The sequence below is a fragment of the Triticum aestivum genome, chromosome 4D, assembly GCF_018294505.1.
Source record: "Triticum aestivum cultivar Chinese Spring chromosome 4D, IWGSC CS RefSeq v2.1, whole genome shotgun sequence".
NCBI lineage: Eukaryota > Viridiplantae > Streptophyta > Magnoliopsida > Poales > Poaceae > Triticum > Triticum aestivum.
The window spans coordinates 234,632,348-234,660,219 of record NC_057805.1 but is presented as its reverse complement, the minus strand read 5'-3'; the positions used below and the strand labels follow the sequence as shown (position 1 = coordinate 234,660,219).

General features: G+C 45.5%; 3 protein-coding genes and 1 long non-coding RNA gene across 22 annotated transcripts; 2 read left to right on the top strand and 2 right to left on the bottom strand.

Moving 5' to 3' along the window:
• Window positions 1-175: 175 nt before the first annotated feature.
• On the bottom strand, window positions 176-9,843 carry LOC123097371 (transmembrane protein 87B). The gene is made up of 5 exons (XM_044519085.1): window positions 9,521-9,843; window positions 7,941-8,877; window positions 7,376-7,471; window positions 849-985; window positions 176-576 (listed from the first exon to the last, which is right to left on the bottom strand). Exons 1-5 carry the CDS (start codon window positions 9,730-9,732, stop codon window positions 408-410), a joined length of 1,551 nt encoding a protein of 516 aa, XP_044375020.1. The 5' UTR covers window positions 9,733-9,843; the 3' UTR covers window positions 176-407.
• A 310-nt stretch (window positions 9,844-10,153) lies between these two features.
• On the top strand, window positions 10,154-15,518 carry LOC123097372 (uncharacterized). 14 transcript variants are annotated; one of them, XR_006447147.1, is made up of 6 exons: window positions 10,160-10,497; window positions 10,603-10,784; window positions 10,880-12,828; window positions 12,931-13,125; window positions 13,452-13,694; window positions 13,801-14,246. XR_006447147.1 is itself a non-coding variant. In XM_044519086.1 (4 exons), the coding sequence occupies exons 1-4, from the start codon at window positions 12,757-12,759 to the stop codon at window positions 13,829-13,831; spliced, it is 483 nt and encodes a 160-aa protein (XP_044375021.1). In that variant the 5' UTR covers window positions 12,550-12,756; the 3' UTR covers window positions 13,832-14,246. The 14 variants fall into 14 exon arrangements, 1 of the variants encoding a protein (XP_044375021.1); XR_006447144.1 differs by adding an exon at window positions 15,328-15,388 and having other exon boundaries at window positions 10,162-10,784; window positions 13,801-14,054; XR_006447143.1 differs by adding an exon at window positions 14,631-14,780 and having other exon boundaries at window positions 10,162-10,784; window positions 13,801-14,054.
• Window positions 15,519-15,675: 157 nt separating this feature from the next.
• LOC123097370 (serine/threonine-protein phosphatase 7 long form homolog) lies at window positions 15,676-18,153 on the top strand. Its single transcript, XM_044519084.1, has 7 exons — window positions 15,676-16,107; window positions 16,194-16,445; window positions 16,525-16,745; window positions 16,825-17,140; window positions 17,218-17,319; window positions 17,395-17,558; window positions 17,648-18,153. Exons 1-7 carry the CDS (start codon window positions 15,700-15,702, stop codon window positions 17,661-17,663), a joined length of 1,479 nt encoding a protein of 492 aa, XP_044375019.1. The 5' UTR covers window positions 15,676-15,699; the 3' UTR covers window positions 17,664-18,153.
• A 1,535-nt stretch (window positions 18,154-19,688) lies between these two features.
• Window positions 19,689-26,936, bottom strand: LOC123097369 (uncharacterized). Of its 6 annotated transcripts, none has more exons than XR_006447139.1 (5): window positions 26,585-26,936; window positions 26,133-26,250; window positions 24,758-25,768; window positions 23,693-24,258; window positions 19,689-20,118 (listed from the first exon to the last, which is right to left on the bottom strand). It is a non-coding gene; the product is annotated as an uncharacterized lncRNA (long non-coding RNA). The 6 variants fall into 6 exon arrangements; XR_006447137.1 differs by lacking the exon at window positions 23,693-24,258 and having other exon boundaries at window positions 19,695-20,118; window positions 24,758-25,526; window positions 25,657-25,768; XR_006447138.1 differs by lacking the exon at window positions 23,693-24,258 and having other exon boundaries at window positions 19,699-20,118; window positions 24,758-24,829; window positions 25,357-25,768.
• Window positions 26,937-27,872: the final 936 nt, after the last annotated feature.

The window sequence follows — 27,872 nt, the reverse complement described above, 5'->3', positions numbered from 1 at the left end:
CGTATGGTCAAGAGGGGTACCTCCGCCATGGTCCAACTCACAGTACACTGGTCTTCACTCCGAAGACAACGAGGTGCTTCGCCAGCTGTTCCCATCGGCGCCAACATGGGATGGGGCTCCTCAGCGGTTCCCATCAGCGCCAATCTGGGATGGGGTTCCTTCTCGAGACGAGGGCAATGTCAAGCTCGCACTTCAAAGTCAAGCACAGATCCACACCCCATACGGGTCATCACACTTCCACGGTGTGGTTAAAATCACACGCTTCTACAACAAAACCTGTCTAAGGTAGGAACATCAGAGGACAATGAATCACCAAAAAAAAAAACACTCGAACCCATGGAACATTCTCGCTCCAACAAACCACTTGCTTCTGGGGTACCTGGGCACAAGGAACAAGGGAAGAAATACTATTCTCTTTTGTCCTCTTCAGCCTCATCATCTTCCAAGCTGAAAGCACTGCTAACACCAGCATTTCTGTCTTTGTCAATCTTTACCATCCCTACATCACCATCAGACCCCTTTGTCAGAGACTGAGACTCCTCCTCATCGTCGACAGCTTCGCCTGAATATGCATACCTGGACAAAGGAATCATGTGTTAGTTTGAGAGTAACTCCTAGTTAACCGTTTTTTTATGACCTACACCCTCGGCTCCTAAACATAAGATGTTTTGGCAGTTCAATTTAAACTGCCAAAACGTCTTACATTTATAAACAGAGGTAGTGCTTAAACAACCTAGACTATGCCTCTTATACGTAGTGAACACCTAGATTATGCCTCTTATACGTAGTAAACACCTAGATTATGCCTCTTACAAGGCTCCAGACCATTGAAGAAACAAAATATCTACCTTTGTGAGCTTTGAGAAGGTGCCCACAAATAACATATCACAATAAGCAAAACAAATGCAAGAACGTCCCAGAAGGCTGTAATGATCCAAGCACTCTGCCATCTCTCACTAAAGGGATCTGTTGCTTTGAAATAGACCTGCAAAATGAAGCCATGATAAGACGACAGGTACCAAAAATCAAAGCAAAGACCTTCATATTAATTAAGATAGCTTAATGACTGTTGATCAATGATCAGCTAGAAGAACTCACTTTGCAAACAGGCCATAATGAAAATTTTGTCTCTCCAGTTCATGATAATACTTGGCACAAACAACGCCAGAAAATGGTGGAAGATAATAGAGGCTCATAAATTTGCATATTCTCAACTAATCTATCAGCCTATGAACAATGCCACATGCATGTGATGAGGATCAAAACTGCATACTGCCCATCAATCTATTTCATTTCATGCCTTTGGCAGCCAGAGTAATAAGCATATACGAGTGAAAGCTCATTCATTTAGACACAGATTAAAAAGAGTCAACAGAAAAAAAGAACATCAAAGTTAACACCAAGGAGACATGTTGATATACAATACCTATCACAATCTTGAATTATTAAACTAATCTTTCTTCTACAACTTATCGAGTGTCTTATAAGACTAATGACGTGTGGTACATATTATTCAAAATTTGCAATCCTGGCAAACATTTGAACTTCCTAAACATAGAGTTACAATTTTAGACAACTGATGTTCGGATTTGGAAACCAAGGGCCTGTCCGGATCTCCTCTGGCTCCACGCTCCGCGAACTCCATGCGCGGACCCGGGCCAAACGACCTAGCTCCAAGAAGCCAGCTTCGAGAAGATGTCCTGGGCTGCAGTGTAATTTGGAGGAGTCGGAGAAGCTGGGAAATCCCAGCACCACGAGAGTTGATGGAACGCCTCCCTCACACCGCCAAGCGGAAAATGGACGGTTCGGTAAATTTCAGCGAAATTATGCTGGACTACCACTAAAGTGGTCAAGCCGGCCTCACCCCACTCAACCAGCCTCCTGTTTGTCACTCCAGGCCGCTGCTGCCATCCCGCAACCTCAACAGCGCCCAGCCGCCACCCCGCCCACTTCCTCCTCCTCGGGTGCAGCCAGATCCAGCGGCACGCCTAACCCCACCAGCCAATCACAGCACGAGCATCATCATCAAACCACTGAGTGTAATCATCAAACCGCTGAGGTGTAAGCAGACAGCGCCTCATGGTAAGTGGGAAGAGCCTCCTCATAGGCCAAGACCTGCTGGTCGTAAGCACGAACCGCAGCCTCATCAGCAAGCTTAGCTGCATCCTTAGCAGCCCAAGGAACATCCACAGCAAGAGACGGTGGCGTCCGTGGAGTAGGAGCCACAAGAGGAACCAAGCATGGCGGATAGGGGACCTCGCCAAAAAGAACACCCCAGAGACGAACGCATATGGATGTCCATAAAGGCAACGAACTCGGTGTAGTTAGTACCCTAAAAAATCATCTGGCAAGGATGGTGACATAGCCCGACAATGTAGACATCCTTTTCTTTATCCTCAACCAATTCAAGGCAAAATAACGAGTGAGGAAGCAGCCACCCGAGCAAGGAGGCCCGACTCAGCCCAGCCAAATGAGCTAGGAAGCATCAAACGCCGGGCAACAAAATCCGGAGGAAGGCGGGTGGGCTCCTTGGGGGGGGGGGGGGGGGGGGGGGAGGGGACAGCGAAATCAGGCGGTTTCTGGGCAGGATCCGACGGGGTGGGGATGACCCGACGGGATACGGCACGAGACGACTAAACAGGCAGGATACGGCGGGCGGCAGGTGGAGTTGACTAGGGTGGCAGGATCCGACGAGGTGGAGATGACCCGGCGGCAACCTCCAAGGCAGCGTAATCCAGCAGGGAATCAGTGGGGCGAAGCAAAAGCCGTCCGGACGAGCAGACGGGGCAGCGGCGACCAGACGGTGTGAGCTGAGCAGCACGCAAACATGCGGGTTGAGAAAAACAGCGATGGCTGGCCAATGGACGGTCGGAAAAACAAAAGGCAGCGGCGGCGCGAGATCATATCGCGAAAGCACGAGCATGAGTTGAGTTGCACACGGGCTCTAAAACCATGTTAAGAAATATGCAACTTTCTTCCTGGGGCTAAGGACCAATATATATATTGTACATGTACTCCCTCCGTCCCAAAATAAGTGTCTTAACCTTAGTACAACTTTGTACTTAAGTTAGTACAAAGTTGAGACACTTATTTTGCAACGGAGGGAGTAGTAAATATACAGGAAGGCCTTATACATAGGGAAAATACACAGGCTATACGTGGAGCATAATATAACTCTAACAGTCGTGACCAATGAGATCGAGGCGCCCCACTTATCAGGAAAATATTTAAACGAATTACGTAAAACAATTTGTACTCCAAATTTTTCTTAATAAAACAACCTATACTTTCCTAATACTGACTGCCGATTCCTATACATACACAACTAGGACTCTCCATAAGGGACTACTGCTTTTAATTAATTATATATATATATACACACGCACATATAGGGAAAATGCATCCTACTACCGGGTATAGTTACACCCATGTCTCATATACTACCATGTGGTAGTATATACACTACTTTATTATTTTTAGTATGTTCATATACTATATCTAAGATACTCCAAAGTGAGTTATATGAAAAAATTGCAAGTGAGCCCATAGTTTTTATTTTATTTGTGAAATACATACATATTTCTATGTAAAATAAAGTATGCTCAAAATATGGTACATACTACCAAAAAAGTAGTATATATACAACTAAACACTTATATACTACATACTACACGTACATACACTCTGATATGATAGATACTACCTAGAACGTCCGAAACAAAAGTGGGAGCAACTACACCCGGTAGTAGGGAAAATTTGTCTTTTCCTGCCAAGCATAGTGCTTCGTCCAACCTTTCATCCTTTTCCTGAGCATCATTCCTTGAAAACCACCTTAACTGTCCTACCTTTTATTGACTTATCAAATATACTTGTGTTTTCTTTGGTAAGCTATTAAGTGATTACAATATAAATCCTAAAATATATTTAGGTACGATAAATCACCGGTAGGATCTGATAAACATTTATACAATCACACTAATATGTACATGTAAATCACAGGCTAACATACTAGAATATTTATACCCAATAGCAACGCGCTGGCAATTATCTAGTTATACATTAAAAAACTTAAAACCCTTCCCCGTTCCGCTTGTTTTCGTCCAATCCTATTGATTCTAGGGTTTCCCCGTCCGCCATCCGCACAGAAAAATCCCCCAAAGCCACGTACCCATGATAAAACCGACAAAATCGTCGAGCACACGTCTCAAATTGTTATGATCTCTCCAATTGTTAGGATCATGGGACGACTTGGTCTCCCTTCCTCCCTATCCATACCCTAAGGAACTTTGATCTGATACATTGGCCCCTCTCCCATGGTCATCGCCGCCGGCAAGCAATGCGTACAAGCATGTCGGTTCCTCGACATGGAGTTCTCTCGACGCGGCCCTTCCGCTCTCTCTCTCGACCACACCATCAAACATCTAGTCCGGCGTAGTATGCACACGAGTTCCTCGTTTGCTCCTCTACACGTGAGGCTGGATCAGTATTTCATCGCCACTGAAACAGAAGAATCCCTTGCCTTCTCAGCTCAGCCCGAAACACATCTACCTCTCTCATTTCTCTTCGCTGCGGCAAGCATTGGTGGGCGACAGGCAGGCATCACAGACAATGGGCTTCGTAGAACTCTCCCCTTGCAGTCGCCTAACTGAACAAGAGCCGCATCCATGGGGAAGCAGGAGGTCGTGGCAGCAGCTTGACAAAGAAATAAGCAGGCAGAGGATGGTCGATTCAAGTAGGGAAGAGGAAGTCAAAGGCAATAGCTTAAGAGAATAACGGGGAAGAGGATGGCCGACGTGTAAGCCTGGCCGCCGAGCAAAGAATAAGGTGCAAGTTTCTGTTGTCCGACCACTCCAGTGCTCTAGCCATATGTGAACTGCTTCTCATTAGTAAGATGTATGTATGTGCTCACACTGGATCTATCTGTATTTTATGTGCAGACCATCAATGCTAAATAAGCATTTGTAATAGGTGTTGCATAGTTTGGAGCTTCGATATGTACATCTGGGCTAGCTACTTATGCTATGGTGCTTTCTTAAAAGATGAACTGCCAATGTATTGCTGCATCGGCTACATCTGTCTTCGATAACCATACATTACTACATGTACATTGTAGATGGTCAAAAAGATGTATAGTTGGAAAAATACATTACATGGGCTGTTATATTTGCTTACCTAAAGAACAAATTTATTTTTATGCAAGATAATCACCCTTTATAAGCAAGAGGTTATATGAACCATATACTTCCATCCCATCCCTCTAACCAAACACTATGATTATACCATTCCGGTATATCTAATTATTAACTTTAGTTGTGTAAGGTGATACCTGGAGAGAGTGGTGTCCCTCAACATAAGCTTGTGGTGGCTCACTTCTGCTTTCGGATTTGTGTCCAGCAGGATAAGCGTGCCAAAGTCACCAGAACGAAGTGGTGGAAGCTCAAGGGAGAGGCAGCTGAGGCTTCTAATAAGAGGGTGGTTATTAAGGAGGGCCGTTGGGAGGGAGGAGGTGATGCAAACAATATATGGATGAAGATGGTGACTTGCATTCGTAAGGTGGCTTCAAAGGAGTTTGTTGTACATAAAGGCGATGGAACGATGATGTCTAGAAGGAAATTAAGGAGAAGAAAGACTATTTCAGACGCTACACCTGGATTGGAGTGCAGACAACATAGAGAAGTACAAGGTGGCAAAGAAGGCCGCAAAGCAAGCTCTGAGTGAAGCAAGGGGTCGGGTGTATGACCTCTACCAGCGTGACACGAAGGAAGGCGAAAGGGACATCTATAAGACGGCCAAGGTCCGAGAGAGGAAGACAAGGGATGTCAACCAAGTCAAATGCATCAATGACGGCGCAGATCAACTCCTAGTGAAGGACGAGGAGATCAAGCATAGATAGTGTGAGTACTTCAACAGGTTGTTCAATGGAGAGAATGAGAGCTCAACCATTGAGCTGCACGACTCCTTTGATAATATCAGCATGCGTTTTGTGCAACGAATCCAGGAGTCTGAGGTCAGAGAGGCTTCAAAAGGATGAAAGGAGGCAAGGCGATGGGCCCTGGTTATACCCCCATTGAGATGTGGAGAGGCCTCAGAGACATGGCGATAGTATGGCTAACTAGGCTTTTCAATCGCATTTTTCAGGAAACAAGATGCCAGAAAAATGGAGGCAGGGTATCTTAGTACCAATCTTCAAGAACAAGGGGGGTGTTCAAAGTTGTACTAACAACTGTGGAATTAAGCTGGTGAGCAATACACTGAAGCTATGGGAGTCATTGAGCATCTCTTAAGAGGAATGACAAGCGTGACAAAATTTCAGTTTATTTCATGCCTGGGAGGTCGACCATGGAAGTCATTTTCTTGATACGGCAACTTAGGAGAGATACAGGGAGGAAAAGAAGGACATGCATCTGATGTTCATTAACTTGGAGAAGGCCTACAATAAGATACCACAAAATGTCATGTGTTGGGCCTTGGAGAAACACAAAGCCCAACAAGTACATTACTCATCAAGGACATGTACGATAATGTCGTGACAAGTGTCCGTACAAGTGATGGCGCCACTGATGACTTTCCTATTAAAATAGAACTGCACCAAAGGGTGAGGTTTGAGCCCTTATCCTTTTGCCTTGGTGATGGATGAGTTCACAAGGGATATTAGAGCCACCGATACCATTTTTTACATGTCTTTGATGTTTATCTAAGCATGCCATGATTGATGCATGTTCGTGCATTGAGTGTGATAGGTTGTCCTGGTGTACAGATATGAGGATGCCGCAGTCCATCTGCGGAAGCGGCGCAACAAAGCGCGTGAAATGCTTCTAGTTCCTTGCTATATCTTGTGATCCCCACACCTACGAAGGATGGGACATCACACAAAGACATATTGGCAGCGATATTTCCTAAGAAGGCAAATACAGACAACATTTTGTTGTGTTCGAGAAAAAAGATACTTCCTAAGAATCACATTAGGGCATAGCCAATGCATAGCCTCAGGGTGATGCCTCGCATGCCATGTAGGATCAGATATCAGGAAAAGTAGGTTCGGATGGGGAGGCGGGATCCTCTGCAACAGGCGGGTGCTTGGAGAGAAAATGTGTGGTCCGATGTAAAAAGCTAAAAAAGTTGAGGTGGAGAGTAGAGATGCAAGTGTACTAGAGTCTTTATTTTCTATTCCTTGATGAGGCCCACTAGTGGTAGTTTACATTGGGGAGAAAAAATCAATGTAGGTGCCTCAAACCACTTTTTCTCATGGGGCATCTATATCCATATGCCACCATAGTTCATGCCCTTAATGAAGTAAATATTTAATCGAATTATGAAGTACAGTCTGAAGCTGTGACAATTTTTATTGTCCATGTATATAATGGGATTTACGCACCTCATAGCCAATCCAGACAACTGAACCTATGACAGAGACCGCCAGTGCATTTGTAAACTTTCTGTATATATCCAATTTCACAGAACTCCTCCTTGCCTGATGAATAAGAAAAGAAAGCTTCAGTATCAACACAATATACAGCTTTCTAAATCAGGATCCAACATGCTTGCTAATAAACTTTCAAACAATTAATAAACTATCCTTCTTGCCCTCTTTCTAGACAGACTTATTCCAGAATCGACTCCTCGTGGTGAACCCACGTTAAGCCACATCACCCCTTAAATAATCCATGAAAAAAATTAGGAACTCAGATGGTTTAAGAAATAAACTATTACACATGGGCGGCCCATAACTGGGGGTTTCTAGCATACCAATCACTAACTAGACCTAAGTTTGATGTCTCCTCATGGAATTGCTAGTGCAACACTTTCCTTTTACCAGGATGCTAGAGCAATAATTGAGTAACCAGTAGTTTTCACAAACCAAACAGCAGAATAACATAATATGACTTTACCATTACAACATAAAAATAAATGCTTTAAACATTACAACAAATGTTCCTCACCTGTAGTTTCTCGAGAGTGCGGGAAAGAGAAGTGAAAATCCAAAGTATGAGAAAAGCATCCAAAAATGCATCAGGAAGGACAAGGAAAAGCTTTGCTTTGCCTGAAATGTCATTAATTGTTCCAACATTTTCTGAAATATCCAGTAATTCAGAAGCCAGGAAATACGTAAGCCCAAGGAGTAAAACCTTAGAGGTGAGCCCTCCTAGAGTTGGGCGAACAACACCGTATCCCATGGATATAGAAAGGATCAGTAGACGGGAAATTGTTTTTCTGATAGCGCCAACAGTTACAACCCAAGTTGTAATTCCGACAGGTCGTACACCGCTGCTGTTGAAGTTTAAGTACTCAAAGTACCATAGTGTCATCTCAAACAGTCCAAGAGCAATTACTAGTGTGATCCAATTCTGTATTGGCAGTATATCTCTCCAAAACCTTATGTAATTGCTAAACCAGACAACCATGACTAACAGATAAGCCAGCGACATGAAAACATAAAATCTCATCAGAGGTGCCATTCGTCCCGGTAGGTACCCCCCAGGATTTCTCCAGATTGTCTTCCCACTCATAGCAAGGCCCCTTACTTTTGGATCACAAGAAATGAAGAACAAGTTGTACATGCCTGTCTTTGTAATGTGAACTTCCTCGTCATCCAACTTCACTGAAAGGTGATTAGCACTGAAGTGTGTATCTACCACGACAGGCCAATCTGGATCATCAGAAGATGGCCTCCTGATTACTTCACCTTGTTTGCAGCCCTCTAGTTTAGCAAGGTCAGGGGTGCAACAAATGGACCTCTGTCCACCATAGGCAGAACCCCCAATGTTATCCCTGTCAGCTGCTTCAAATAAAATAGCTTGCACCAAGCCTGTACTATGTGCCATTTTTGCATGTGATTCTGCCGATTCTGCGTTCCTCCAGAAAGTAACATTCACAAACCTGTAACAACATCCAGAAAGTAACATTCACAATCCTGTAACAATATCCAGCCATCTAGTTAACAACAAATTCCAAACCACTCCGCTTATCGAAAGAGCATACTACACTTGATTAGTAAGCTCACATCTACAAGTTTCAAAGCAGTTTACAAGCATATTGATAATCCAGAGAAGAAAAGAGTTAAAACACTGAAACAGAAAGAAAACTGTCAGTAAAAGTGCATACTTCATCATGTTCATCTCACCAACATCATCTCAAATACGACACAGGCCAACACACGCATCAATAACTCTCGAATTTTGTGTAATGAACTGAAAATTACAATCGGCGAGAAGAATGTGGGTTGCAGGCATGCAGCTTGGAACTATTAGCAATCCAAAATTTCCTTGAGGCGCATGGGAGCAAGCTAAAATGCTTAATCCACGAGAAACCACGTCAAACTCGAATTAAATGTTAGTGAGCAAGCAAAGCAATGATAGAGCCGCTATTCACAGCCCGTCCAAACGCAACGCATCACACAGAAAAGCACATACCTACGCACCGCAGCAGTTTCCCGAAGAAGAAACAACAGCCATTGGGGTCCACTAACACATGACGAGGAATGGGGGGGAGGGGGGGGGGGGGGGGGTAGCCCTGGCCTTACTTGATGAAGGAGGAGGCGGGGGCGGCGAGATCGGCCCCGTCGGCGACGATGCCCTCGCTGCCGCCGGAGAGGAGGAAAGCGTTGCCCACCTCGCGGAACGACTCGCGGCCGTAGGTGTGGATCGACGCCTCCGCACGGCCCCACCACCCGCCGCCGGCGGCAAGCACGAGGGCCGCCAAGAGCGCGCCGAGGCGGAGGGGCTGGGGATTCATGGGAGGCGCCAGAGATCTCGGGACGAGGTCGAGCGGCGTGTGGGTGTGGGGCGGTGGTGGTAGATTGGTCACTCCGTTGTAGCTGCACTGCTACTTCTAACCGGAAGCAGGCGGCGTGGGGATAATTGATTATAACCCCCGGTTCGTGTGCCTTAATCCCCTTTCTTTGTCTGCCCTTGTAAGACTAGTCATAATGGATAATAACTTAGACTAATGGGGTGTTTGGTTCCAGGGATTTTTTTATGTTTGAACTAGAAAAAGTCCCTAGTAAACCAAACAGGGTGGGACTTTTTTGGGACTTTTTGCTAAAAGTCTTTAGAAGCACCTCCTTGGGAGTCTTTTTTAAAAAGTCTCATAACATGCATATCTCTATTCCTAATATCTGAGTTATTCGGATTGCGTTCACGATTTATTTTTGTCCCACCACTTTCGTCCGATTTTTGTTAGTCTGGTTTTTTCGTCACACCTCTCCCGCTACAGAACGAAAGAAAAAAATGTATGCCGCCGCGATAGGAAACCCACACGCACGTACGCACGCACGCACGCAACAGCCTCATCCTCCCATGATCGCCCCCAATGCCGCCTGCAGGCCATGCCGGTCGCCCACCAGATTCCTTGCCGGTCCTTCTACACGCGGCACCGCCTCCCTTGCAAGGACGCCCCGCCATGAGTCTCCATCAGTGCCACGACTGTCGCAGCCTCCCCACCTGCCGACGCTCCAGATCCGGTCGTAGTTGACCCCCTCTACATCAGTGATCGGTCAAGGTAGGGGGTGTGGCGCTATCCATCTTCCCGCGTGTATGGCGGCCGGTGCCCGTGTCCGTGTATCCCGGCCAAGGGTGTCCTTGAGATCCGTTGATCCATGGTCAGATCTCGAGGAGAGGGGGCGTGCGGCGGTTGCCGCCGTCGGTGGCTGCACTTGAAGGTCTCCGTCGCTTGCTCCAACCAAATCCAGCCAAACCCGTCCTATGGTGGTCCACGTGCATCTGGACGGACGCAACGGCTCGGCCACCCCTGTCCTTGGTCTTCGTCCACCACACCATCCCATTACGGTAATAAATCTCAAGCCATGCCCTTTTCCTTGAGATGAACTACAAGACTTCTGTTCTGTTATATCTTGGTGAATGTCTCGCCAATTGCCATACAGATACATGTGTGCTTCTCCTGTCGTGCATGTGCTGGGTCAGCTGCTGCTACCCGGGCTCACATGACCACGTGGAGGAAGGAGCTGTGCAAGGAATCACTGCCAAAAGACTGAAGACGAGTTTGAAGAGTCCTGGATTCCAGGCCATGTTCCGTAAGGAAGAAGCAACGCGAGCTAGCCGAGGATTCAGATTGACAGGCGCTTTGATTCTCGTTGATTCATTATTTTGACCGACCCAAGCAGTGCCGGCGCTCACGGAGGAGAACCTGATGTTCCTAGAGGCCTGACGTGCGGTCGATCACACTTACTACAACAAGTCTTCCAACAGGTGGAGCTGGTTCAGGTACCACAAGCACCCTCCATGACAAGCAGGTTCTAGTTGTGCGAAGTTTGTCTGTTACTGCTATCCATACTACGCCATAGCAAAATAGGTTTATCTGATGCCTCAACTGCCTTCTGCCAGTCACCCATTTTTATTTAGCGTTGGTCTAGGGAATTTTTGGAGTTGTTGTGTGTACCTTCATGTTTTTACTTGTGAAATGTCTTCATGTTTTTTAGATTACATAAATTTTTGAAAGCTGGATTTTTGTATGTCTTAGTTTCTACATTTGTGAAACTGAAAGCTATTATCATGGGACAGAAAAATAAACTTCTTCTGTTACTATTGTGTGTTTAATCTCTCCGTCCCAAAATTTAGCACAACTTCAGCGGCACTTATTTTGGGAGGGAGGGAGTAGTTATTTCCCACAAACATTGCTATTTGAGTCTGAGAATCTAAATCATCTTCTAAGGTTCTGACAAACTCTAATCATCACCTTTATGAATATGTTAAACAAATGAAGGATGTTATTAAGATTTTCTTATCTTGTCTTTTTTAGTTCACTGTTTGCAGCCTCACGAATTTCGGCGGCCCCGACATTTATGTTCCAAAAATTACAGTTAGCTGCTCAATGGAAAACCTTACGTGAAGTAATAGAACTAAACACTAATATTATGACTATAGGGTTGCTAGATAACTGATCAACAATACTGTCAACTAGGTATGTATTTTTCCCTAGATTAAAGACAAGTAGGCTTCCTCCTCCCTGCAGCTTAAGCCATTTAGTTCATATTGATATTTTAGAGCCTAGAGAAGATAACTAAATGTTTATTGGGAAATGTTTTAAATGGAGGGATATCCTATAACCTGTATTTGACACTATAATACGAGTCTGCAAATCATTCAAGGATCAAATATTATTGTCCGTTTCTACCACATAATGGTTGCTTTTATTGTTCGAAATTTGTATTAGTAGTTGATATAGTGATTAGATCAACCTTGCAGTACTAATGGGCTCCTTTTAGCCTTGCTTATATGGTCAGCTTTTGGAAATTAATTGATCATGTTTTCCTCTTTTGGATCAGAACACTATAAATAAGATATGTCTAAGCTGAGAGTGGTTTTAGATCTGAGCTTCACACTAGAAAGGCTGCAATCCCCTTCTAGATATACATCTTTATCCTATATGTTTCTTCATAATTCTTATGAACTTTAGTAGAATAGAGAGTTTTTAAGCCTTTAAATTAGCATGTATGGACATTTGATTGAGTCAAGTCGCCCTTTTAGTTGAAAGAGGAAGCATAGTAAATGCATTTTTTGTGTCTTCTACTCGGCTAGACTTGCTCAATCGTAACTTGATGATTTTCTAGGATTTGACACATCTCCACTTGCAAGGCTACAACAAGATTTAGTCCTTAGATTGATTAATTACACACATGTACAAGAAAATATATCACTTGAATTGTTTGATTTGCATCGAGGAGAATGCCGACATAGCATCAGAGCACGCGCACAGCTTTATAGGGTACATAACCAAACCGTTGGCGCGCATGTTGAGACCATGAGCCCACGTGGGACCTCCAAAGAACCTGAAAATCACCGACATTGCCAGCAAGGTCGTTGTGAATTAAAGGTATGTACAACTTTCATTGCCGCTTGCGTATATTTTCTCTGAGGATGACCATAATTGTTTCATGCCACCTGATGTTCTTCAGTAGTGATTTAATCAATCCAGGGATGTTGTAAATTGACACGCTTGAACCACATGCTTCGAGAGACGATGTCGTTGACTTCGGCAACGATGAGCAAGGTGGCGAATACCAGCCAGAGCTATTTGAGGTCTTTGAGAGCCACAAGCAGAGCCTTGGCAGGCTCTAAGAGTGGGAGATCTTCTAGCACCAGTCGATGGCCAGATCGTCAATCATGTAAGGTATGGGGGCATACAATACATGACTATGTTTTCTGTATTCGTCCGTTCTTCTCAATCATGTATGACTAGGCAAGTACTTTTTTCTATATTGCAATATTGATAAAAATATAAGAAGACGCCAATAATTCAACACATGCAACTTCCACCGTACAAAAGATTCATATATTTGAGCAGTCAAACTTTAACAATATCTGCAAACAACACTCATGTACTCAATCTCATGCCTTTGCATTTAAAGACATTATAACTGTGCACTCTAGGAAGCCTCTCACGCATTCATGATTTCTGGCCGTTCGATCTTGCCTATGGACTCTGCTGGCCGTCAGATGTAGGTTTCTAATCCCGCACAACCCTGCACACTCGGCTGGGCTACTACTCCCGTAGCAAAAACGCAGGCACCTCGTTGATTGGGTCTGCTACAAGGAGCCTGTTACTGCCCCTCTGCATGGGCTAGCCCATCTAACGCTCGGTCGAGGTCGCTGTCCCCCCAGTACCCGGGTGATCCGAAGAGGCAGCGACGACACGGCGGCGCCGCCCCACGTTCTTCCTTCCTATCGATCATGGTGGAGGTCCGTTACTGCCGGGTGTCGGCTCACCTCCTTCTGCTTTTTTCCGTGAGCCCTACTCATTCTTTCTGTGCTTGCTAATCTCCTTTACCGTGCATGCTTCTAACAGATCCATTGCCACTGTGAAGCCCAACTCGTGAGCGAGCGTCGGAGGTCGAGGAAGAAGAGAAGAGGGGGAGAGGGGCACTCCCATTTTAGGACACGCTGCTGTGTAAATGGAGATAACTGCTACCATCCCTTGCTCTAGCCCTGCCCTGCACGGCACTACGGCAGCCGCGGGCTCTCCCATCCATGGTGGCTGCCCATCAGACCTCCTCTTCCTTGCCGGCGTGCTGAACTGACTTGTGGGTTGCTGCGTGACGGGTGAGACTCCTTGTTGGATGTGATATATTTCTTCTACTAGATCATTGCTGGCACGTGTTGCCGCACCCGTCCTTTTTTTTTACTATAGTATGAAGTGCTAGGAATTTATGTAAAAACATGGAGTTGTTTATCAGCAATTTTTTTGTTTTCTTTCCAAACTTGAGTCCATAATGAATGTTTAATCATTTTCAATGGGTTGGTTATGCACCTTATTTGTAGATACTTGGAAGACATGCTAATATTTGTAATATAAATATGAACAATAGGAAACTGATAGACACAGTGCATATTTCTCAATCTAACGCTGGATGTATCCAAATGGTCGGTGTGCTAGCCGGTATCAGGCAAAACTGGATCTTAAAAACAACTATATCTAAAGGAAATCGTTTACAACACCCACTATCATTGTTTAATTCAACTATAATAAAACAAAATCACAAAATACAAATCAAACTGACGGCAAATTAGCATAGGTACTTCCCTAGGCAAATTTGACAATTTTGACCTCGGGACGAAATCAATTCACAGAATGAACTGCCCGTGAAACTATTTCACTCCCCTGACCTTTTTGTGCAGCGCCCGCCACGCCGACGCCACACCCAACGGTGCAGCGCCTAGCTCGGGGGCGTTGCACTCTAGTCCACCGTGGCAGCCCTGGGCCCCGGACCCAGCAGTGCAGCGCCTACGAGGTAGGCGCTGCACTGTGACTTAGATGCCAGCCGCCCGCTCCCCCTCCCCCCACCCCACCCATTCGTTCCAGGAGGAGTTACAGAACAGGTGCGGCGGCGGCTTCCTCCTCTCCCCCTCTCAATCCCCTCTCCCAAATCCTTCAGATCCGACGATTTGGTCCGTGCATTTCTTCACCAATCCATCCTAGAAGGTACTCTCCTCCGATCCCCTTCTTTCTATCCATACAAAATATGGTATTTTGAAGATTTGGGGAATCCTTGTTTGATTTGATTAGATTTGAATCTTGCATGTATTAGAATTTTGCATGTATTACAACCCTTGTTTGTTTGATTTGTGGAACCCTAGTTTATTTTATTTTATTGAAAAGATATGGTTGGATACATAGAATGACATGTTATTTCTATGGAAAAGTTATTTGTATGAAGTAGGCCTAGTTTAGTTTATTTGTACTGAAATTATGCTCATATTGAGAAAAATGCTTTGGATACATATGCTTTGAATCTTGCATGTAGTAGGCCTACTTTAGTTTTTTTTAATTGAAAAGATAATCGTGTTGACAAGAATGCTTTGTTGAAATTGTTAGGATGGTTTGGCTTCTCGATGATCATTGGGACAAACAACACCGGTCGTACGCTATGTCGGTGGAGCAGCGGGTAATACTGAAAGTGGCCGGTGTTATGAATTTCGTATTTTTTTCAAACACAAATGTCCCATATGTAATGTTATGATTTGTTTGTTTGTAGGAGCTTGCACCTCTGAAGCTTCGGTCTCACGGGGTCACCCTTGGATGGATGCGCTATGATGAGCGGTACACACCGTATGTAAGGGAGGCCGGACTTTCCCTTTCATTCAGTTGGTCCGCCGGTCGACGCCACCCAACAATGTTGCAGCACTCACCGCGCTTATTGATCATTGGAGGCCGGAGACACACACTTTCCATCTTCGGACCGGGGAGATGACCGTGACGCTCCAGGATATTGCTATGATCACCGGTCTTTCTATCGATGGCAATCCTTTATGTATGAACACCGATTCTGATGGGTGGCGCGCGCAGATGCATGCCCTTATCGGTATGGTTCCTCCGGAGCCTCGGGAACCAGAAGCAGAAGATAAGAAGAAGGAAAGAGTCGCAGCCGGCGCTACTTTCACGTGGATATCATCGAACTTCAGTACTTGCCCCGAGGATGCTAATGAGGACATGGTGAAGACATATGCTCGTGTCTACATGTGGTACGTGATATCCAGGACTATGTTTGCTGATGGCACAGGTAAGAATGCTCCATGGATGTGGCTGAAGGCGTTGACCGTCTTCGATGGCAAATGGAGTTGGGGTTCGGCGACACTGGCTTACTTGTATCGACAGGTATGAAGTTGTTTTCTTTTCACTTCATTGATACATTATCAATGCGCTCTTGCGGCAAATTTGACCATGTTCTCTTTTATGTGCAGTTGGACGAAGCCTGTTGTAGGCACACTGGAGGTATTGGTGGTTGTCTGCTCGCACTTTCCATATGGAGCTGGGAGCGTTTGCCGATTGGACGACCGAAGACTGTGAAGTACGAGGATTGGGACGACAAAGACGACTCACTACGGCTCCCCACTTGGGCTTACAAGTGGGATGTGTTAAATGAGACGACGGATGATCCCTCGGTAATGTACAAGTTGTACAAGAGCGAGCTGGACGCGATCACGCCTGAGCAGGTGAACCGACATTGCATAAGTGATTATCATGCTTGTATCGTAACTCGATATCAATTTTGCATTCATTCCCATTTTGCAGGTGGAATGGGAGCCGTATGGAAAAGGAGAGAGTTTTGGTAACCCTATAGAGTTCAGGCTGAAGCCGATGTGCACTAGGGATAGGGATCTCTGGCATATGCGGTCCCCACCGATATGCAACTGGGCGGTTGAGCTTCACCTGCCACATCGGGTGTTCCGCCAGTTTGGTTTATTCCAGCCACACCCGTCGGAGTGGGAGGACACGGACAAGTTGCTACACGCGTAAGATATAATTAACCTTGAGCACTTAGCAGCTTCTCGACGGTTTCGATGATGCTGCTATTCTGTTTCTAACTTGCAGGTTCGATAGGAAAAAGCAACGGAAGATCAAGGATTGGGCCAAGCATCACAGGAAGTATGTCGTGCAGTTCGCTCTTAGTGTGGAGCAAGCAAAGGCTGGAAAACGAGCCCAGCTTCGTGAGCACTGCCCGATCGCGTTCAACAACTATCTCACATGGTTTCTTGCAAGTACCCGCGTGGAGGTATGCAAGCCGGCGTATGCTGAGGAGATTCTGGAAGAACCCACCATTTTTGATGAGGTAGCCCAGCACCAGTACAACGCATTAGTCAGGAAAGGCAACTCAGTGATGCCTTCAGCTCCAGTGATGAACTTTGTGGTTAGCCTTTTTGCTTTTTCATTCGCACTATTCACATCTTCGCTTGCCTAACACTTTGATACCGTTTCTGTTCATAGCGTGCCCAGATCAAGAAAGCAGCTGATGAGACCGAGACTATTCTGGAAACAACCCCGGCTGGCAAAAGCGATGGGGAAGGTGCACTTCGAGCATTCATTAAGGTTCACATCTCCTTCAAACTAGCACTTAACATTTGTTGCTACGTTCCATGTCTCATTCACTTGCACATGTTGCAGCGCCAGGGCCAAAAGTTAAGGTGGCTATCAAACTTTTTCGGTTGTCGTGACCCCGAGTATGTATCACTAGAATGGTCTAGGTCGGCGACACCATCAGATCCGCTTCGGGGCAGGGCCATGATGAACCTTTCGAGGATGAGGATGTGGGTGTGGTCACCCAAGAGGTATGGCATGACGATATATATCCATTTGTTGATGCATTCCTAACTATATCCTCACACACGGTCTTTCCATATCTTCTGTTGATGCATAGGTTACTGATGATATGACCGTGTGGACGTACCAGGCTCGGTCTGCATACGAGTTGAAGCCTAGGAAGGGAATCAACAAGTACACGCCTGAAGACTTCACCCAAAGAGGCCAAAGAGGCAAAAGGACGGTCGGCACCTCGCGGATGGCGGCTTTGGATGACTATGTAGATGACGTGGAGGAACCGGAGCCGCTGGAGCGGGTTCCTCTTCCTAGGAAGGCGAAGAAGATAAGCGTCAAGAGGGGGGGAGGAGCCAGCAAGCGCGGAAAGCACTAGTCATCGTCCTTTATTTATAATGTTGAACTTAGAGTGGAATTTGTTATGTCGTTGAACTTGGAGTGGTGGTAGCTATTAGTAATGTGGAATTTGTTATGTCGTTGAACTTGGAGTGATCGTAGCTATTAGTAGTGTGGAATTTGTTATGCCGTTGAACTTGGAGTGGTGGTAGCTCTATGTTAAACTTGAACTTATTGTGATGATCCTTTTTAAGAAATGATGTATTTGGTGAACCCTTTTTGAACCTTAATGTTTATTATACGAAATGTTGAACTGTGGCTGAAAATGACCCAGTATGAATGACAAAAAAACACTAAGTGTTTGTGCAGCGCCTAGCCCGGAGGCGCCACACTATACAGTGCAACGCCTAGCCGCAAGGCGTTGCACTGTAGAGTGTGGCGTTGCACTGTAGAGTGTGGCGCCTCCAAGCTAGGCGCTGCACAAACACTTGGCGAAATTTTTGCCCCAAACTGGAGGCCTACCTTCTGTTGCTCTCTAGATAGCTACAGACTTGTGCAGCGCCTAGCTCGGAGGCGCCACACTATACAGTGCAACGCCTAGCCGCAAGGCGTTGCATTGTAGAGCGTGGTGCCTCCAAGCTAGGCGCTGCACAAACACTTGGCGAAATTTTTGCCCCAAACTGGAGGCCTACCTTCTGTTGCTCTCTGGATAGCTACAGACTTGTGTAGCGCCTAGCTCGGAGGCGCCACACTCTACAGTGCAGCGCCTTGCCGCTAGGCGTTGCACTGTATAGTGTGGCACCTCGAGCTAGGCGCTGCGCGCTGCACTGTATAGTGTGGCGCCTTCGAGCTAGGCGCTGCACAAACACTTAGCGAAATTTTTGCCCCAAACTAGAGGCCTACCTTATGTTGCTCTCTGGATAGCTACAGACTTGTGCAGCGCCTAGCCCGGAGGTGCTACACTATACAGTGCAATGCCTAGCCGCATGGCGTTGCACTGTAGAGTGTGGCGCCTCCGAGCTAGGCGCTGGACAAACACTTGGCGACATTTTTGCCCCAAACTGGAGGCCTAACTTCTGTTGCTGTCTGGATAGCTACAGACTTGTGCAGCGCCTAGCTCGGAGGCGCCACACTCTACAATGCAGCGCCTTGCCGCTAGGCGTTGCACTGTAGAGTGTGGCGCCTCCGAGCTAGGCGCTGCACAAACACTTAGCAAAATTTTTGCCCCAAACTGGAGGCCTACCTTCTGTGGCTCTCTGGATAGCTACAGACTTCTGCAGCGCCTAGCCTGGAGGCGCCACACTCTACAGTGCAACGCCCAGCGTCTAGGCGCTGCACTGTATAGTGTGGCGCCTCCTGGCTAAGCGCCACACATCTCTGTAACTTGCCATACCTTCTGTTGCTCTCTGGATAGCTACAGATCTGTGCAGCGCCTAGCTTGGAGGCGCCACACTGTAGATTGCAGCGCCCAGATGCTAGGCGTTGCACTTGGACTTAGTGTGAATTTTTTAGCATATGCAAACATAGTAAGTAGATGTGAAGTAGGATTGATACGAAGCAAGCAAACAACTGTGAAAAGAACATATGCACGAAGTACTTCACGACACATAGTAGTTCATAACACATAGTACTTCACGACACATAGTAGTTCTTACAACCAAATCGAGGAGGAGACATAGTAATCAACGACACATAGTAGTTCTTACAACCAAATCGAGGAGGAGACATAGTAGTTCACGGCATATAGTAGTTCACAACCAAATCGAGGAGGAGACATAGTAGTTCATGGCACATAGTAGTTCACAACCAAATCGAAGAGGACGACATAGCTCTATTGCGTAGAGCAAGGCCCCTTTCCCTTCTTCTTCCTCTCTTCTTCCTCTTCCTCCTCCTTTTTTTTATGAGGTGAGCCTCCTTAACCACCCTCTCCATGAATATCTGATTGTCCCTCTCTTCTTTTTCAGCTGCAATTGCCCAAAGCTTCATGGTTCTTTCTTCAAAATCCTGTTGACGCTTCTTCTGTGCCTCCTCACATTTCCTCATCAACACTTGCTCCCTAGCGCGCATCGCATTTGACGCTCTCTGTTTTGCCTTCCTCTCCTTCTCAAGCTCCTCTTCCTTCTTCTTCTTTAGCTTGGCTGCATCCTCCTCTCTAATCTTCTTCGCAGCCTTCTCCCACCATCCCGTCTTCGCCATCCTCCTTCATCGTTGGTTTATTGGGTTGGAAAGCCGCCATACCTACAATGAGTGAAACATAATGGTTCGTAAGGACAATAAAAACAAATGGAAGCACATATGAAAAAAAAGAACATATGGAAAAACAAGAATATATGATACATTATAGTTAGTGAGGAACATACGGAAACGGTCCATCTAGGTATCCAAACATTCCTCTATAACGAACTTGCCCTTGTCCATCACCACGGCCAAGTCCACCACCAAGGCCAAGACCATCACCACGGCCATTACCACCACGACGAGCTCTACCACCACCACGGCCTAGACCACCATCACGAGCTCTACCACCACCACGGCCTCTTGTAAGTCCTAGTTGCCGACCTTTTTGTTGCCTAGATCCTCTTTGGCTAACACTTGGTTGGCTTGGCACTTGTTGGCTACCACTAGGTTGGCTACCACTTGGTTGGCTTGGCACTTGTTGGCTACCACTAGGTTGGCTACCACTTGGTTGGCTCCCTTGTGTAGCTCCTTGTTGGCTTGTGCTTGCATCATTTTACTTGGACCTTTTCCTTGGTTTCGTATATTTTCTTTTGTTGTGGCCATGACCTTTGCACTCCCCACAACGGGAGCTCTCACGAGGCTCTTGGAATTGGTCGTTGCCCGCTTCGCGGCGGCCACCATGGCCCCATCCGTCCATGTCGCCTCTAAGACGCTTTGTCTTACGTCTACCCCTTTTAACAACCTTCAACTCCGGATCCAGCCATAGTTGAATTTCATGATACTCCGGCCATTGTGATTGGTCAAAGTATGGGTAAAAGCGGGGAGCCCATGTTTTCTTGACCGTCATGATTGAGAACTCCGACTCCCTCACGGTGCGTGGGTGATTGATGTCCACATTCCTAACGCGACCGGCGGTATACAAGTGTGAGCATGAGAGATGAAGCAACAATGGCCTCCCGCAAGTGCAATCACATTGTGTTAACGACACCTTGAAAGCCCGACCTCCATGTTGCCGGCCATCGTTTGTGGTTCCTCCTGGCTCTTTCACTTCGTACTTCCACTCTTCGTTGTCATATAATATAGCTTCTTCTGAGTCCGCTTTCCGTGATTGAAATACCAACCATTCATCAACTTTGGGTGGGAACTTGTACTTGTACTTTCGTGGGTTCTCATCCGCTATCTGTGCATCGGTTTTCATCGAGTACTTTACAAAGTACGCATTCATCTTGTCAAATGTGTATTGAACTATTGCCGTCACGGGTAATCCACGTGCACCTTTGAGCACCCTATTGAAGCATTCGGCTATATTGCTTGTCATTTGACCGTATCTCCGGCCATCTTCATCAAAAGCACGTGCCCACTTGTTCCGATATTGAATGTGCCTATTGAGAAAGTCTTGACCCCGAGAACAAGTTTTTTGTGTGCGAGCAATTTGTTGTACAAAGTGGCGACGCGCTTATCGAAGAAAGCGAGACAACAATCTTGAAGATCATCGGCCAACTCCTTAAGGCCACATGCCCTATAGAAGTTTGAACAAAAGTGCCTCATGCACCATCGATGGTGCAACGGAGCATGCCCGGGAATGTCAATCTCCACCGCGTTAAGAATTCCTGGATGCCGATCCGATATGACACAAATTTCCCTTTGAGCGGGTAACACCTTCGTCCTCAAAAGATGCAGAAACCACTCCCAGTTGTCATTGTTTTCCACCTCAACCAAAGCAAATGCCAATGGCAACACCCGGTTATTGGCATCACTTGCTATCGCAACCAACAAGGTGCCCTTGTATTGTCCGGTTAAGAACGTGCCATCAATGTTTGAAAGCCCTCACACATTGCTCGAACGCCCAAAAAGCACGACCAAATACTCTGACTTTCCTTCCTTCATGGACCGTTATTTGGTGCCCATGAGACTCGACCACATGAACCATGCCCGGGTTTGTCGCGGCCATGGCTAACAACAACCTAGGGATTCGGTTGTATGCTTCCTCCCATGTACCATACAACATCTTAAATGCGGCTTGCTTCGCCTTCCATGCCTTGTCGTATTTCACTTTGTAATGAAAGATGGCTTTCACAAGATCAATGACATGTTAGACGCTCATTGTTGGAAGTGTGGATATTGAGTTGGAGAGCCTGTAAGCGATGAATTCGGACGTGAGTTGTTTGTGGTCTTGGGACACAATCTTGCCATCCACCCTTTTGCCTTGGCACAAGTGAGTTGGCACACAACTCACTACATGCCAAAATTGGACCTCCTTTCCATGGTCTTGCACGCACAATCCACGGACATATTTCATCTTCACATGCACATGCAACCGTGTAGCGCACATTGACGTCCGAGTTCACCACCTTGTGTGGACGATAATGCGTAACCGAGTAGTTGTCGAGCCACATCTTCAATTTCAACAAGGTGTCAAACTTAGAACCTTTAGCAATCCGGTTCTTGTCGCCTAACAAATCACGGTGAGAGCTTGGCCTAACCCCAAGAGGTACACATTGGCCACCATCTACCACGGCTTCATCCGCGAGACTAACATCCTTGAACAATGTAGTCCGATGATCCCGACCAAATACCTTCTCGAAAGCTTCGGCCTCCTTCACCGTGAACCCCTCCGCATCAACTTGTTCATCGGGACCATCGTCATCCGAGTCCGATGCATATGCACGGGAAAAAGGGATGGAATGGTCCATTGTCTCTTGCAAATGATATTTGTCGAGATCACCCACATTGTTGTCATGGAGATTAACTTCATTGTCATCGTCCGCATACTCATCATTGTCCTCTTGCAAAGATTCATCTTGGTTGTTTGTAAACGGGCTCAATGTTGGCCTCACTTCTTGGGTCAAAAGAGGTTCAACAATTTCATCTCGCTTCAAGGGTGGGGGCCTACAAGCAACCAAAGGGGAGGGGTTCCGGTTCAAGTCCAAATGCAAACTTGAATCAACCTTCTTCGTTGCAAATAACTCAAGAGCCTTGTCTAGTGATTCGGCCACCGTCTCCTTGTATGCAACCCAACGTTGCTCCGAGTTGACACGCATTGTCTTCCAACGGATGTGCATTTCAAAACCAACATTATGCCTTTCCTCCAACTCAATGATATCACTAGGGTCCATCCAATTCAAATCTTTCCTAACTTGTTGCAAGAGCTCCGCATAGATAGGACTACTATCAAACACCATGTCAAGCTCATCCGGGTTCGGTTCTATATTGCCTTTCAAAAAGGCGTCTTTGTCCCCATGATGAACAAACACACATGTTCTTCCCATCCCTATAAGCATTCAAAGAACACAAGATAACATTGCTACCATGAGACTAATCCAAGGATAAACACGGAATACAAACCCTAATATATATATCAAACAACAATCCTAACCCTAACCTTAACCTAACCCTAACCATAACCATAACCATAACCCTAGCCCTAAACCTAACTCTAACACCAACATAAGAACACCCATAAGAATAACCCTAGCATACTAACAAAGCCTAATCATAGAAATTGGCAAACAAACATCTCACATCTCCATGCAAATCTCTAGATCCAAACAAAACTAGGGTTTCCCCAAACTAGCAACAAATGAGCAATGGGAGAACTTTGTTGGATCAAAACAAGGGGATCAAAGAATATTACCTTGAGGGAGGGTTTGACTTCGAAATCCACGGACAAATTCTTCAAATTTGCAAGATTTGGGAGAGGATTTGAGAGGGGGAGAGGGGCCAAAGCTTGGGGAGAGAGTGGGAGAGTGTGTGGTGTGGGGGGTGGGGGAGGGGGGCCAGCAAAGTGGCTGGATAAGTCACAGTGCAGCGCCTAGCCGCTAGGCGCTGCACATTACATATGTGGCGCCCAGCGTCCAGGCGCTGCACTGCTGGGTGCGGGCCCAGGGGCTGCCACGGTGGACAGGTGTGCAACGCCGCCGCGCTAGGCGCTGCATAGTACGGTGTGGCGCTGGCGTGGCGGACGCTACACAAAAAGGTCAGAGGAGTGAAATAGTTTCGCACCCAGTTCATTCTGTGAAATGATTTCGTCCCGAGGTCAAAATTGTCAAATTTGCCACTTCCCCAAGCCATAGCACTAAACTTTAAGAAGCAATGTGTCATCCTCAGTCAGCTACACGTACATACATGCACCATCAGCACGAGCACAATACTTCCATCTCCGTTCGATGCTCAATTGGTAGCTCGCAGACAAATTGGCACCTACTAAGTTATAAAATAGCAAGTCTTATTTCTTTAATAATCACAACATTCAAATTATGGGTGTGAGATGTTAGATGATAATACTATTTCCTTTTAAATTTTAAGGAAATATATGAATTAGCAACAATGCTAAATAAAACATCAACGCTGGTAATGAGTCTTTGATACATGAACATGAAATATCCCAAGCCATGCTAAACAAAACATCAGCACTGGTAATGAAAGTGAAATCCTCTAGTGGAAATGAAAATTATAACGCAGGAAGTAAGATCAGATTTCAACTTTATCAATCTAAATAGTGAAGTTTACTTTAATGACCTCAACAATCAAGATCCCCTCTTCCAGTATCCTTGAAACAAAAACATAAAACTACTTTTAACTTTGTACTGCATGAAAATGGGATCACAAAGGCAGAGGAGGAAATAATATAAGACTCATTAACTCATTCTGGCAGGAACATTTGGGTTAACACCAGCATCTAGTAAGAAGTTCATCATACCAGGTAGGACACTGTTCATTGCTGCCATCAAGTAATGCCCATATAGTCAATTTTATTCACATCAGCACCAGCCTGTATAAATAAATTATAATTTATTTGAGCAAGTGCTTGAGATGTCATCTATAGAAAATGTATGGACCAATAAATAAAGTTGCATCTATAGACTACAGACTGAAGGAAGCTCCATAAATAAAAATTGTGAAGTGATGCCTCATAAAAATAGCAAGAAGGATTCGAATAGTATACTCACATATATAACAAAAACCATGTTTTTCATTCATTTCTTCAATCTATTGAAATAAAATTGCTAACTGTAGATCCTCCTTTATGACGGGCTTGTTTCTAACTATAATTTATTTATTTTAAGGAAAGATATCTATGTAAAGCTTGGAATGGACATCAACATTTGAGAATTGCCGGAATGGCTGCTCTGTGATGTCTGATTCTAAGAGCCGAACAAGTTCCGTAGTGTTTTCCGGGTTAGTGGATAACTACAAAAAATTGACCTAGCATCCATACACACGTCTGGTGGCACCCATTTCCAATAAGGAGGTTAGGTGTTACTAATAAAAACATGCGTTCTTCTAATTAGATTTTACCTTTGCTTCTTGGAGAAGATATATATTCCCTGGACATCTTTGTGTATGCTCACAAGACATAACAGAAAAAGGAACCAGAACATGAAGTAATTCTTAGAGAAAATCTGCTTAATTGCTACTCTAGCGTCGGTAATCATCTGCCTTGACCAATCATTTACTTTAGAGAAAATCTGCACAAATCCATTTAACTTGGAATGATGGAAAACCAAATCAACAAATAGAGAACTTTAAAACAAAATTAAGTGCCGCTATCCACCGGGGGTGGAAACTTAAGAATTCCCAAAATGCGCTAGTAATAACCTGTCCAATGGCCATTTGAGATTGAAGACTAAAAGATTCCCCAAATCAAAATGCCAGAACCAGTCTCCAAGATTTACCCGAAACAATTGACTCCAACCAGTATGGACACCACCTGCACAAAATAAGGATTGGTAAGATATTAGAACATTGTAATCATTGCGTGGAAGAGGGGTTGTACAGGAAAGAAACAAATGTAGATAGAGAGTAACCAAGCCAAGAACCATGCTGCTAGAGGTTCTGTTGCTGGAGTAGTAAGGGTGATCGGAGAGTGCCAGGTGAGGTAAGCTTATATGCACAGATGCTTGTACTAAAGAAAACAAAAAGTCACACCTACTGCATTATGCGTCACAGGCAAGTGGCACATATCATCCACCATGAGTCAACCAGAAACTGAAGATTGAGTACTTCCGTCAAACTACAACAGATCGGTTTTGCCCGTCGAACAGACAAACAGTCGAGCGCCAGTTCGTACCAACCTGATCGGCGTGAGGTCCGTGAGGCCCGAAGCAGGGACGTGTCGCCCTGCTAACCTCTCTGCAAGTAACCTGGTCTCGTCACGACTCCACATTTTAACAGTGAATTATAAAATCCCCCCTGAAAGAAATGGTTATGCAGTCAGTCCAGGACGTCTGTATATGGACGTCACATAAACTCAATATAACATGCAGTATTCTCAGGTGGATCAACGATATTCAGGTACTCAAGTTTGACAACTTTCGATTCAAATTTCTTGAAGTCTCTAATATACTGACCACCTTCTGTTGACCAATTTATTCTACTCTAGAAGTCAGATGCAGAATAAATTGGAAGTTGCACTTGAAGGAACCTATCTTACAGCCATTCCAGACCCTCGAAGTGATGCACGCCCTGAGCCCCTCCCAACCGAGAGGGCCCCCCAATTAGAAACTGGTCAGATGTTTGTACGTACCTCCGGCTGGTTGCTCGACGTGGTGGATCTCGCGACGGCGCGCGTGAGAACTCCAGACATGGCTTGAAAAATCGAACACATGCTTCAGGGATTTAGTGCGCCACCGATTTGGGGATGTAGCTCATCGCCGCCTCAAGAAAAAGATGCTCCCTGCTGCACCTTTAGGGAATACAGGAGAAAGAGGACAACCGCGAGTAGGCGTACGTAGACGGAGACGCCGCTCCGACGGGGCGATTGAGGAGCTGCGAGATGAAGACCATGGCGGCGGCGGCGCACCTAGGGTAGGCGAGGGTAGGTCTCGTGCGCGAGAGTCAGAGAGACGAAAGGAGCGTCGTGGGGTGTGGCTGCACGGAAGGAGACTTGCAAAAGCCCATTAGGCCGAATTTCACACCAGGGGTCCAAAATAGTCACCGGAGCAGCGGCCCAACAAGGAAACACTCGGTTTTAGCGAACACAACGATTCCAGGCGGGATTAAGACTAAATCTAACGGCCAAAAACATCCTAAACTGATGATCCAAAGGCTGAAAGTGCTAATAGCCCGAGAGGGCTAGAAAGATGCTCAGTTTTAATATATTTAAATGACCTAAAATAATGAAAGTGGCAGGGACGATTGGCAGATCTCGCACCTCATTCATGTTGGAAGTGGCTACTTCCATTTTTGTGCTAGAGTTGATTCAGTTGATGCCTCGATGTTGTCCATTGAGGCGGGTACAAGACCGTAAGATGCTATGAGAAGCAGTAGCACCGGCCAAGCGACCTTGAGGAGCAGCAGTTGTTGCCAGACGCTGAGAGAGTATCATCCATATAGTAGGAGGCCTTTCTCTGATTGCCCATGGCATTTCTTTAAATAATCCTCTGAGTTGTGTTATCTTTAGATCTAAAATCAGAAATCAAGTGAAGAGTAAGAAACTGATTTGTTGAGGGGGGAGAAATCAGTTGATAGTTTCCACATTTTCATCTCACGAACAGTTCATCTATGCACTACTCAAGACAATACGTCCTTGATAACTTCCAGAATTTTTTGTTCACCGATTCAGTATTCCACCAGTAGTCCACCTTACTAGCACACATAATTGGTTACAATAACTACTATCGCTATTATGTAATTATGTTGGCAATCTCTTGCGCTGAAGGATTTCTTCCAAAAAATGATCTTATCTATGTGCATTCAAGAAAAGCAAATTTAAGTCGAAGTGCTTGTTTTCCAGGTTTCTTTTGTCAATTGTCAGGTTTTCAGCCTATGTATCATGCCTGCTACTACTTCATTCTTATGTTTCTACTGAGGAA